Source organism: Columba livia, chromosome 16, assembly GCF_036013475.1.
Source record: "Columba livia isolate bColLiv1 breed racing homer chromosome 16, bColLiv1.pat.W.v2, whole genome shotgun sequence".
NCBI lineage: Eukaryota > Metazoa > Chordata > Aves > Columbiformes > Columbidae > Columba > Columba livia.
Window position 1 is genome coordinate 4,881,933 of NC_088617.1, and position 13,678 is coordinate 4,895,610.

The 13,678-nt window shown below is 45.2% G+C and overlaps 1 protein-coding gene across 1 annotated transcript in view; it reads left to right on the plus strand.

Annotated features, from left to right (window-relative positions):
* Positions 1–13,678, plus strand: part of RIMS4 (regulating synaptic membrane exocytosis 4) — a 54,448-nt gene that overhangs the window by 19,185 nt on the left and 21,585 nt on the right. Inside the window, exon 2 of the mRNA XM_065031988.1 lies at positions 12,850–12,991. Coding sequence (XP_064888060.1) covers positions 12,850–12,991 — 142 coding nt within the window. The remainder of the gene's footprint in view (positions 1–12,849; positions 12,992–13,678) is intronic.

The following is a 13,678-nucleotide window of genomic DNA, read 5'->3' on the forward strand; positions in this document are numbered from 1 at the left end:
TGAGGACTCTGATCTTCTCTGTGTTGTGGCAAAATGGAAGGAGTAAGCGTTTTTTGTGTCTGGAGAGAGTCAGGGAGATGGTAAGAGGGTCTGACACCATGGAGGAAACCTGAAAGGAGGAGCCTCCACGTCTGCCAGCCGGGAGTTTGGCTTCTGCGAGTGCCCACCTCGTAACCCAGGGAGTGGGGGTTGTGCAGGTTTATCGGGCTGTTTCATCGGGATGCTGGCCCAGTCACTGACTCGTGGCTTGGGGACCTCCTCTACTCTTGACTTTTTTCCTCATTAATTTGTCCAGCTGGTTTTTGATCCCTCATTAATGACCAGCAGCACCACAAAGCCCTGCAGCGAGGAGGCCTCGCGTCCTGGGCAGGGAGCGCTGTCCGCTGCCCCTCTCAACTCGCTGGGATGTCTTCTCACTTGTCACCATGACGGGTTCTTGGCTGTGGGTTGCCACAGAGCTGTGGTGGGGCAGACCCTAATTTTAGCACATTGTGCTGGTTTTAATGACGGTAATAGAAAGTCAATTTATAGGCGAGAACAAATTGCCTTTTTATACGGGGAGGAGGATAATTCCTCCCATGTGTTGCATTATTAAATTTGTAATCTTCATTTCTAATGCTTTTCAAAAGTGAATATTAACAGAATCTAAAATACAGATCTTAAATTTATGAGCTGCATTTTTTTCCCCAAACTCCTCAAGTTTTTTAATTTGTCTTTAAAGGTGACTTCAGTCAGGTGTAGTTTTGGTTTTTTTTAACTTAATAAATTAATATCCCTTACTCACTACCTATCTCTGGACAAGCTTAAAGGCTCCAAAGATACTTGCATTTTAAGTAGCAATAATAGATATCTATTTTCATCTTTGCTGAGTGGTGAATTCTGAGCTCAGGCTTATTCCCTAGGGATAAAAGATACCGAAGAGAAAAGAAATGACACACTTTCTTGTGCCATTTGCTAGTGAGGACGCTGTTGTGATGCTCTTCTTTGTTGCCAAGGAGACAGAGCCCTGAACTTGTGGCTCCGCAGGCAGGAGGGGGAGGAAAGGACATTATTTACCTCCTGAGCTCGCTTTGCAATTTGGCTCGTTATGGGGCACTGGGAATGGGTTGGGACCAAGGGCCTCTCTCTGAAGTTCACCCTCAAAATTGTGTGTCTGCCCTCCTTTACGTTTGTCTCTGTGTTCAGATAAATGTGGAGGCTGGAACCAGCTCACCCTGGTACCGGTAAGCTGGGGTGGGCAGCTGGACGCAGGTCACCAGCGTGGCTGTGGAGCAGGGATTGTGCTGCCCCTGACATGGACGGCTCTGAGCTTGCCAGGGCCACCTCAAGAGAGTCCCAAGGCCTCCTTGTGTCAGCCCGGTGTTTAAGTGTGAGCACCGAAGTGTCAGAGTTACCTGCAAGTATCACAAGAAAGCAAGTTGATGCTTCATAAGTCAAGGTTAATGCACGGTCTCCTCTTCTGACCTCGGGTCATTACTGGTGGTCGGTTACAAACAAGTTCCCATCAAACTTTTTTTTTTTGTTAGTTATATTAAAGCTATTTTTTCACTCCTAAATAAAGATAAATATTGCTCTGGAGTGCATGTTTGATCTTCCTGAGCTGGCAGTGTTGTCTGCAAGATTGATGCTATATCATAAGTCCGTACTACTTTTATTTCTTCTCCATCCACTCTCTTTTCTGCTCTCATAGTAGAGACAAGTCAGCAAGGCGCTCTTAAGTGTTTTGTTCATCTCTTCTCCTTCTACAAAACATATTTAGAAGTGTTTGGCACAATTAATGGAATTTTGGAGAACTTGCTGCCATATATTTGTCATGGGGTAGCCGTGCTACAAACAGCCATCTGCTTCTTATGGCCGTTCTACGCTGACTGATTAACACAGATTGCATTTAATACAATGTTGAACACCGTAGTGTATCTCTTCTTTGCAAAGGACAGATTCTTTCTGCATCTAATGGTTGATAATTGAGAAGATTAGATTTTGGTATTGTTCTTAAAACATTAATCTACACTGTCAGTGTTGGCTTTTTTTCCCCTCAAATACTCAGTAATCTTCAGACAGACATGATATTTTGGTTGGTTTCCCACGTTCTCCAGTATCTTTCAGTGGAGATTAAGACATTATGTTTGTTTTCTAGCTCTGGCCACAGGGCTTTTTTTCCTCTATTGGAAGCTCAATATTCTGCTTGGATAGTGAACTGAATTTCCCAAATAATTTGGGGTGCGTTTATCTCCGAGTGCTTCTTTTGTGCATGTAGGAGGCAGATGTAGTTACATGTTTGCCGGGTTCGTCTGTGGGAGAGTTTGTCACTCGGATGAGTCTGTGTGCATCTCTTCAGGGTGAAAATGTTGCTCAGATTTTGTTGTTGTTGTTGTTAGGAGGCGGGTAGTTAAATTCTAGCACCTCTTTTTGCTATTGGACGATGTTTTCAGTATTTAATGGCTTGACTTGTCACCGGTTGAAGGTATCTATGATGTGAGAGTGACAGGGCTGGTTGCCATGAGATGAAACCCAATGTGAAGGCTGACACAGGTAGTTGTATGAACTGGTGAAATTGCCTGGAATTAGAAGCTGAATGCCTGAAATTGTTTGACTTCTCTGGAAACCAGACCATCATCTCCCCCTCTCTGCTGCCGCAGTGGATCAAATAATTGCTTCCAAATGGATGCAAGTTGTTAAGCAGTGTGTATAATTAAAGTCAACTCCTTGTGAATCTGATCATTCACTTCCTTAAGGAAAATATGATGTAGTTACAACCCAAGCTAAACACAAATCAAATGCTATTCTAAGTGCAATTCTGCATCATGGTTCTAGTTTATGAATGACTCCAGGGTTCTGTGGCTTCATGCCTGTTAAAGAAATGTGGCTGTGTTTTTAATTGTGTTTATAACAAATGAACAAGAGGTTGTATGACTCATTCACTGTGCCAAGGCCATTGCTTGCTCTGTGTGTTCACACACGTGGTCTTGACAAAGCTGCTTCCTCCTAAAAGAGCATCAATGGGACAGAAGAAGAGGGGGACAGTCTTGTTAATAAATCTGGCCTTGTCAGCTCTTTTCCCCTGAATTTTACCTGACCAAAACTAAACTTTACTTGCCCTAGCTGTGAATTTGAGGGAGTCAATTACTTCTTTAATACATAAGGCAGAGCCCTGTCCTCACCCCTCTCTCCATCATTCCTATAAATGTAGCACATACTTTTCAGTTTTAGGACCAGCCTTGTGCAAAGCTCCCTGGATTAGCGAAATGTAGGCAGGGCAGCTCTTTCATCTCGTGCCATCCTTCCTTTACAATGACACTTTCTAGCGGATTTATTTTTGTGCAGTCATCTCATTTTTGTCATCTTCTCCTAAATTGAGAGGTTTTCTGCAGCTCAGGCTCATTCATATTTCAGATCCTGGACTTAAGCAACATCCTCAGAGTTATTAATAGTGTGAGATGGACAGCAGAATTAGGACAGGGTGCTCTGGTTCAACTCACTTGTAATTAAATAGAGATCCTGACCTGGCTTTGGTAACTAATGTTGGTCAGCTGGAGGGCTTCGAGCCACTGGGACACGAATCGGCTCCACCTCTGGTCCTGCTGGTGAGATAACAAGAAGAAAGCCCTGGGATGGTCCTGGCAGATGAACTAACCACCCACCTTTTGGCTTTTCATGTTTTCCTGATGCCCAGACCTTTATAGCTGACGAAGTTCTAAGAGTTTTGAACTGAGAACATTTTGTCTTAAAGCACTGCTGGTTGTTAGTCCTCTGTCAGACATTTCCCCTGGCTTTCTAGGGAATAAATACTACAATGTAGTAGTTTAAATAAAACCAGTTATTTATTATTAATTGTCTGTGGCTGTTCCAGGTGTACCTGTTCTCTGAGCCCATCAATTAAACCCTCCTTGGCTTGGCAGACTCTAAGATAGACATGACTCTTAGTCAAGCTTAAGCTACGAAATCACAAAAGTGGAAAGACTGGATCCCCTCATGGCTGTGCAGCCAGGGTGTGTGTGTAGATATGTGGCTCATTGAGTGATAAATATCATAGTTAGTTGTGGGTTTTTTAAGTCATCAGCCCTTGCCCAAACACAAAGCAGCAGAGGATGGTTCTCCAGGATGGGCCTGGGCTGTGTGTGTCCCAGACACGTGCAGCAATTCCAGGGACAACCGGGGCAGCATCAGCCGTCCCGTGCTTGTCCCTGGAGACCTGGGCCCGCAGCCGGGACAGCGTTTGGGTCTCGTTGCTTGGCTGCTGGTGAAATATTACAGCGGTGAATTTTCTGTATGCGTATGGACGTTGCATTGCATGAGGCTCTCCTGCAAAGCGTGGCAGATTGGGGGGAAAAGAAGGGGGCAGCGTGTTCCGTTTTCTTGTAAAAATAAAAGTGCAGAAGCAGATGAAGCTATTTGGATCCCACTGCTGCAAACAAAATAGAGACATGGAAAGAATTCTGGATCCAGTTGCAAGGTGGTTCCCATGAAATAATCTGAGATGCCAATGTTTTTGTTAGTGTTATGGTACTGTAACTTTTTTATGGTGAAAAGCTAAACAATTTTTTATCATAGTCAAAAATTGTTTAAAAGTCATTGGCAGTGGAATATATATATGTTTAGCTTTTGGTTTATTAGCTTTCTCTCTTGTCAGCGAAGGAAAAAATCTCCAAGTAATTTTCCTGGCTAAATGTTAGTTACAGAGCTCTTTCTTTAGACATTTTTAAATGAAAATTTTGGCCATTTAATTTTGTTATATAGATGAATTATCAAAAAGGTCAAAATTAAAAATAGTTTCATGGGAACTACTTGGATTTAGCCTCAAAAAGGAACAGGAAAAATGTATCACACTATCCTAGTTTAAAATACAAAAATGGGTCTTGCGGAGATAGGACACAAAAGCAGTGCTTTACCAGCGCTCCAGCCAACCTGCGAGAGGTGGTAACATCTCACTGGGGTGGAGATCTGCTTAAATACAGATATTGTGGGGTTTAAAACAAACTGCAGCCTGGGGGAGAAAACACTTGCTGCTTTAACGTGGGTGAGGAGTTGGGGGACTGGGATGGGCTGGGCTGGGGGGCTTTGGACACTCCAGGCAATGCTAAAAGCCCCGGGGGGGGTTTGGTGCTTCCCCTGCCCACAGTGGGGGGTGGCGGAGGGTTAGAGGGTGAAATGCTTCTGTCCCAGGGCTGGGGCAGTGGAGGGACAGACAGGGGGTGTCAGATCTGTGCTCTGCTTTTAGTGTTTATAGGAAGGAAGAGGAAGAAGGTAAGCGATGTCCTATTTAAATTAAGCTACTGTTAGGCTTTAAAAACAGGGCTGTTAGGTTTCTGAAGACTTGCAGAGCTCCTGTGCTGTCTACAGCTATGGGATGATTTGCCTTTCTGCAGCCAGAGGAAGTTTCACCTCCAGCTCGGGGGGTGAAGAAGGGAGGGCAGCCCCCCAGACTGCTGCCAGCCTCATAAAAATAACCCTGTGAATGGGTTTTGGTCCTTGTAATAGTGAGGACAAAGAAGCAAAAATCATGTGTTCAGTGGGAGTGGGTTTGACGTCCATGCATCTGGGCACAGGTGCGACCGCTGCCTGTGGGCAGGGTTGAACACTAGGATGAGACAAAGGGCTCTCTGTGCTAAAATACCAAATACTGTAGTGGCCCAGGAGCGGTGGGACGTGTTGGTGACTCTGCTATGGGTGGGAGTTCAGAGGAGGTGCCTCGTTGGCTTCTCCATAGGGTGCCTGGCCCTGCTCTGCATTCCGCTGGGCTCTGTGGCTGTCACAGCAATACAAATAGTTGCTAATTTTACTATTTTCTGGTTCTCACAAGAACAGTTGACTGACCTTTCCCAACCCTGTGGATGTATTTAATTTGCACAGATTAAGAATTAACATGTTGAAATACATATATAAATATATATATATTTTTTTTACATCTCATAGAAGGTTTTCTGCTTAATTTGGGAAGGGTGTGATTTTATTAGTGTGTGAAACTAGGACAAGGGAATGAAGCAAACAGCCTGATTAGTGCCCCTGCTTATCCCCAGCCGTTTTCTGACATTTCTGGTGGATTATTCAGGTTGTGATGATATTCTGGCGTGTTCCGGAGCGCAGTACAAACTGCCTCTCTTCAGGTGCTCATAATTCACGCTCCATTAGGATGTCGATGTAGGGAATACTTGGCTGGATATCAGAGCTTGCCAGGCATGATGAGATTGAGTTTGTCTCGTTAAACTGCGTTCTGAAGTGACAATCCAGTATTTTTATATATATATATATATATATTCCCTTAGCGGTAGCATCCCCTTAGGAGAGCAGCACGTCTTGCTCCGAACACAGACGCCGATGTGGAAGGGCGTGCGATGGCCGCCCCGACAGCTGCTCCCTCAGCGTGTGCCAGGCTGTTGCAGGTGTTGGACGGTCGTGCAAGGCCGTGGGAAGACTTTTATTCGCTTCAGAATTGATTCATGGCACACAAATCTGAGCACACATCTGTAGGGACTCAGCATCTGACTAAACAGAAAGTATCCTGTTATTTTTAAACCCATTAGGAGCAACAATGCAGTGACGAAGTCTGAAGCGAAGGAGCTAACGTTTTGGTTCTTTTATCAGAGTATTTGAAAATAAGAAGTGGGTAAAATGGTGAGCACACCAGCAGTCTCACGGTGTGCTGAGCTGACTCCCACTGCTGCTTTTTGCCTACAGATGTGTCAAAGACCTGTTGCTGGACTTGGGGACCTTCTTCCTAATCTCAACAGGTGATAATATCCAGATGAGTGCTTGGTGTTTTCCCTTCTTCATTTTCAGCCCCAAAACTAATGTGTAGCATCTTTTCTCTGGGGTGGATCTTCATGGAGAAGAAAGCAAGAATTGACTCTTTGGTTTTGACCTTAAGAGTGAAGTTTGTGGCTGTGTGAAATGAAAGCGCTTGTGAGACCGTGTTTGAGCTGAGGGTAGAGCAGAAAGATTTGGTGTAATGTACCGCATAGCTCGGGCTGTATCTCCTTTGCAGACTGTCGGTCCCGTCCCTGTGCTGGATGCTGCCTGCAGAGCGCTCTGCTGCCACAGACCTTCATCCTCCTCATCATCTTTGCTTCTACATGATGTGCAACATGCTCCGAAAGGTGCATCAACTCTGACAAATGGGTTTTTCTCTGTTTTCCCACTGGGGTTGTCAGTTCTCCATGCTTCCTAAGTGCTGGTTTGTACCCGCGCCTCATTTTGGAGCAAAGCTGAAGAACCCGGGTGTGAAACCGGAGAGCAGAGTCTGCCCTGGTTGGTACCCTGTGTGTGTGTGGATGCAGATCGATGCACACTGCTTGGTTTGGGTAAGAAAAGCAATAGAAACGCAACCTGTTTGCTCAGGCTTGGACTAGGCTTTCCTGGAAAATGCAAAATGTGATTTTTTCCAGAGCTTAGCAATAGGAACCAATGCAACCTGAAAGTAAGCATGCAACCGATTTTTATCTTCTTGATATTTTTTTCTTGCCTTGCACCCCAAGGTGAAGTTTGGGAAGGTAAAAAGCTAATTTGGCTGTTTTGCCAGATCCTTGGTGTGTATTGGGTGGCCTGTGTTGGTGCTGCCTGGCCATGTGCTTTGGGTACCAACATGTTCCATGCTTGGAAGCAATTGGTTAATTTAGGAGCAAAGCCAATTGAGTTGAAATTCATCAATTCCTAATCTCAGGGTTGAATCAATATCAATTAGTTCTAAAGTACGTGAGGGTCTGTAGCACATGTATCATGCTGGTTTTGTTTTGTGTCGATAGCATTCAGCAAACTGAGCAAACATGGAGGAGAAAATTGAAAGCAAACTGGAAAAGGAAGGTACCAAACACTTGGGTGGAGGAGAAGGAGGTGACAAGAGAGGAGATGGTGCAAGGATAACGGTGAAAGGGGCACGCTCTGTCCCTCGGAAACATCAACTCAATAAACACCTAGTGTAGAGCGGTTCTGTGTGGTAGTAATAATTACATAATCGTGACCTTGTGGTGAGCTATTGCATTATTCGCATAGATTTTTCAAGACTTGATGTCCTCGGAGCCTGGAGAGTCCTGGCCATAGCAGAGAGGAAGGGCTGTGAAGAGACTTGTTTCTCCAGAGAAAGCAAATACAATTCTGGGTGGCAGGCAGTTCTGCCACAGGAGCGGCGTCATCCATGGGAAGAGCTGGAAGTGTATTTAGGAAGGGAGCTCTCCAAAGGATGCTCCGTGCTGTGCAGGGCACCTGCTCCATCACCTTACTCATCTTTGTCCATTACTGGCTTGTCTGGAGGGAACTTTTGGTTATTCGGTCTAGTGTCGCAGAATTAGGGAAAACAAGATAATGAGATCCAATTAATAAAGAACAAAATGATGGAATATAATTAATGCCAGTCAAGAAGGACTTAGGGAAAATGGGTCTTAGATGTTTTTTTCCCTTGAGTTTTAGTAGAAGCAGGTATCTGGGTAAATGTGATAAGCATGTAAGGGTTTTGTCCTAGAACAACATGACCCTAAAAAATGATAAATGGCTTAAAAACTTACTTCGCATCTCAAGAAGCAGTTGTCAAGGAACAGTCTCGAAGGCAGGAGGCTCTTTCGAAGGGCTGGTGCTATTTGTAGAATCACAGAATGCCCTGAGCTGGAAGGGACCCACAAGGACCATCGAGTCCAACTCCTGTCCCTGCACAGGACACCACACAGGTCATGCCGTGTGTCTGAGGACGTTGTCCAGTCTCTTGTTGAACACTGTCAGGTTGGGGCTGTCACATCTCCCTGGGGAGCCTGTTCAGTGTCCAGCACCTCTGGGTGAAGAACCTTTTTCTGCTGTCCAGCTGACCCTCCCCTGGCTCATCTTCCTGCCATTCCCTCGGGTTCTGTTATTGTTCACCAGAGATAAGAGATCAGCGCCTGTCCCTCCTCCCCTAAGCTGTGGGCCGTGATGATATTCAACGTTTTCAGTTTATTTGGAGCAGGCATGAGTTTAAACCTTACAAAATTCACAGGCAATGTGCCCATTATCAGGATAATAAATAGCACTGAGGATGGGAGAGTGGCAAAAAGCTGTCTGGACCTTTTGCGGTCTCCTTTCAAATAAAATGTTTTCTTACATATTTCTTAATATATTAAGAATAATTTATTATATTTATTATTATTCTTTATATATTATAATGTTCTACAAGGTTGTACCAGCAGGACAGGCAGGGGCTGCAGTGTCCAGGAGAGGTGCGATGCTGTTCCAAGAGGTCACTGTGGTCTGGGGAGCTGCAAGCAGAAGGAGTGAAGATGAGAATACAAGCTGATTTTTTGTCTCTGTACATGTTTTTGCACTAAAATGCCGTCTCCAGTTCTGCCGTGTTCTCAAAGGGGCGTTTAAAACCTGGGGAGGTCATTAAAAAGATTCAAGGCCAGGAGAAAAATAATGCTAGAGCATACGAAACATAAAGAGCTTGGTCTATTTAACTTGTCAAAAAATACTGAGAGATGACTTGATAACAGTGCGGAAGAGCCTTCATAGCGAGAACACAAAGCAGCCCCTGCAGTGGAGAAGGACATTAGAAAAACTGATGGCTGAAAGCTAAACCAGGCAAATTTAAGTCACATCTTTTAGTAGTAAAATAAACTGCACAGGCAAATGGCAGATTCTTCATCTCTCGATATCTTCAAATCCAGAGTGGATGGCTTTTTTGGAAGGTATTCTTTAGCCAAACATAAATTGTTTGGCTGAGCAGAACAAAATCTAAGCACCTGTCAACACAGAAAACTTGGCAGAGTGGTTGTTCCCTTCTGGTTCCTGGTGTCTGCGAGGTGCTGGGTGTCTCCAGCCTGGCTATTGGGGCAAAAAGTTTCTTCTTCTCAAGGTCATTCTGAAGTAGAATCTGCTTTTCAGCTGCATGTTGCACTGTATTCTTGACCAGCCACTTAACCTTTGTCGTTTACTGCTTCATTGGGAAAGGTGCAGAAAATCAATCTGGTGACCCCACAGAAAACATCAGTGCTACTCTTACTTGTTCCAGATACCACTAACAATTAAATAAAGACAAATGGTTTTGCCAGGCAACACCCTCACAGATGATCCTTGATTTGCAAAGCTGTTGAAGCACAAGATTTCGGGTGAGGGAGGAGGCACAGCCCCTGGATGATGCTCCACACTGGGCAGAGAAGGTTGTTCTTGGGTGACTGTGGCTTGTGAAATGGTTTTGGTCCCCAGACAAGCAGTGCAGCTTTGTACGTATTTATTTCCTTTCCGGGTGTGCCGTTTATGATCTGCCCATCTCTCCCAACGGAGGGGGTTAAAACATGGTATTTTTGTAATGCGCTGACTGTAAGTAAAGTTTGACTAGAGGTTTTAAGGGTGTGATTTAGGAACCTCTGTCTCATTTCTGGTGGCATCTCGTGCTTAGGTCTATCTCATCCTGTTTCAGTCTTGACTCTGGCCACAGTGGTTTGGGAACTTGCCTTTTGTCAAAAGTTTCCTCCCCTTCTGTTCAAGGGAAACTTCTGACAAAAAGCAGACTGGAGGGGAAGGAAGCTGGAGAAACCTTTCTCTGGAGTACGGGGAGATGGTTTGTGAGATGCAGCAGTCGCTCTGGATACCTGCCTGGAGGAGGAAGGAGGAGTAAAGGACTCTTGTCTTCTGTCTTCTTGTGTTCCGTAGTTTGTATGTATATGTAGATACCCACCCCCAGGTAGGAAGCCAGCAGCGCAAAGCTGCGCATGTGGTGCTACAGCTGAACTTGTGCCGCGCCAGCCGGATGGTCTCCAGTCCGGTGTTCTGTACCGCTCACGGTGCCGCCTTTCCTGGCCTTTGGGCCCTTCTGCTTTACATCATTAGCTTTGAATCGGGAGATGGCTAATAGGGGGCAGCAAGCTCTAAAGCCCCGCTCTGTCCCAAGCCTCTAGTTTATTGCCAGATGTTGGTGCATAATCTTCTAAGTATGAATGTCTCCAGGCATTAGATTGGGGAAAAAAAGAGATTTTTTTTCTTTTTTGAAGCAGATGGACAACAGGGCATTTTTAATTTGTTTCTTATATTTGTCATTTGCTGCTTTGGCTCTGATTGCCTACAAGGCTCTCGTAAGGACGAACCTTAAAGGCGCAGAAGGATGTGGATGACTAAAAGATTGTTTGTGGAGGTGGATGTGAGACAAATGAAATGGACCATCAAGTGCGCCCGCGAGGCTGTGGGAAGCTCTCTGAGGGGAGCCCAGAAACCCCGTCAGAGGATCCAGCAGAGCTGCACAAGGCTTGGAGGAGGTGCAGCGAAGGGATCGGCTCTGCAGCAGCTGGGAAGTCAGGCCGTTGCAGGAGGCTTTGCTTTTGTTGATGCCTATATTATTATTCTTGCCCGAAGGTTCGGATCTTGAGCACATGTTAAAAATGTTTTACGTTTGTGCGACTTCCTGATTTATACAATGTGCTCCGTACATCGCTGCAGGCAGACAAATACAAAGCGTAGTTAATGTTAACCCAGAACACGCGTATTCTCTCCTCTTGGCCCATGGGGACGTGCACACACGTGCTGAGCCGTATGTGGGGAGGACAGCAGCTGGTGCAGAGCCCTGGGGCCAACACATTCACCCAGTTGGAAACCTCATGATACCAGAGGAAAAGGGACTTTATAGCCGTATTTATTGGAGAATTTTTGTCTCTGCATTTCAGCATAAGTGTAATTTGAGAAGCAGGATAGGAAGCATTTCTGATATCTTACGGATTTTTTTTTTAAGTGCCTTTTCACACAAGATCTAACATGAGATGTTTTAGGTCAAGCAGCTTGCTAGTCAATGTTCTGCGTATTTTAAACAGGTTCTTACAGATATCCCCATGTTTCTAAAGTAGTTGGGAAAGACTTGTTTTCTTTAATATCTGGGGATCCTGAGTTCTCTAGACTCAGTTGCCGAGTCATTTCTTTTCCAGGGGTGGCATTCAAAAAGCTGGTGGCTTTCTGAGAGCACCCTGGGCCAGAGGTTTGTCGCCTGAATCCAGGTTAATGGCCGGGCATCATTAAAGGATTTTGATCATTCCGTAAACTCGTAGCAGATGTGTTTCAGGATGAGTGCTGCTGTATGTGGGTTGAAATCTGGAGCTTCCTAACACTAGCTAAAGCAATTAATAGTCATGGTATTCATTACATATTCATTACATAACGTGGTTTGTTCTGAGCAACAGGCCGCTCGAGATGGAGGATGAAAATAGCAGCTGTTCATTTCAGAGGGCTGAGTCTCTGAGGGCTGCACCCCGGAGGAACCAGAACCTACTTAGTTCCCTTTGCGCTGTGGCTGAGGGTGTCTGCAAAGGGAAATAGTCCCCTCTGGGATGTTCTGTTGCTGGTGCCTTTCCAGGTGCCACCGGGGGATATTTTGGCTGTGCCCAACCATTCCCCTATGGCACATCTGGGAGGGATCCTGCCTTCACATCACCTCTGGCCTTTTCCTCGCATCTACTCCCTTGATGGGACCTGCTGCTCCACACGATCCGAGGCAGCAACATGGGATTTAGGAGCTGTTTTGAGGCATGAGCAGGCTGTGTGCCTCGGCTCTGCCCATGGGTGCTGATGCCGTGACCCCAAAGCAAGCAGCTCCATGTGTAGCCAGCTTGTGGGCCTGTGTGCACCTGTGCTCCGGGCATAATTAATTGGTACCAATGGTCGGAGTAGGTGAGGTGGTACGTGTGTCTTGGGTTTCTGCTGAGCTCTGGCTTGCTGGAGCACTGGGTTGGTTCCAAAAGTGACTGGGAGCTGCTGATGAAGCAGGACTGAGTAACAAAATGCTGTGTGAGGGCAAAATGCTGCCTGGGTGCCAGGTGCTGGGCCTGAAATACCTTCACTGCTTCTTCACTCTGTCACTGCCAAAGGCTGTGTTAGCAATAGCTGACTGTCTGACTCCCTTTTTGTTCCTAGATGGGGATGGTCGGAGACTGAAAGGAGCCATCCAGAGGAGCACAGAAACGGGGCTGGCTGTGGAAATGCCCAGCCGGACCGTCCGCCAAGCCAGCCACGAGTCCATTGAGGACAGCATGAACAGCTATGGATCGGAGGGAAAGTGAGTCGTCAAAAGGGAGCTGGGTAATCCCCTGTGGGAGGCACTGTTCTTCTTATACTTACTAATTTATGTCCAGTCTGATAGACAATGTTTTTGTGTGACTTTCTTATGCTGCAGGTGTACTACCCGCTCAACTCAAGTGGAGTGGATCTTTGTCTGCATAGCTGACACATACTCTAGCTGTTTATATACTTTTTTTTAGTTTCCTCATTATTCTGAGCTGAAGCAGATTCAGGGTGAATAGCTGAGGCTCATTACTGGTAATAAATTGTAAGCTGATTGATATTCTTTAATGTTGCACGATAGTTGTCCATCTTCCTTCTTTCAAAATAGCCATTTGGTTTGGGGAAAAAAAAAAGAAAGAACTCTGAAGGTGATGAAAAGGATGAAAGTAGAAAAATAATCTTTCTGTTATCAAAATACACATTTAGAAGCCTGTATATACCTTTGGTAACAAGCTTTCTTTTGTTTCATCTGAGTTAGTATCCTAAAAGAATGTATTTTAGAAGTGGGTTTTGACTCTAAGAAAAGTTATACCACATTTTGGTGCACTCAGGCTTTATACCAGAATGCAAAGCAGGGGATCCTTAAGGCAGAACTTTGAGGGCTGACTTGTCTTCAGTTCTCATTTTTGTATTTCCATTATTAGAAGCCATATATGGAGATAATCATCATTTTATTACGATG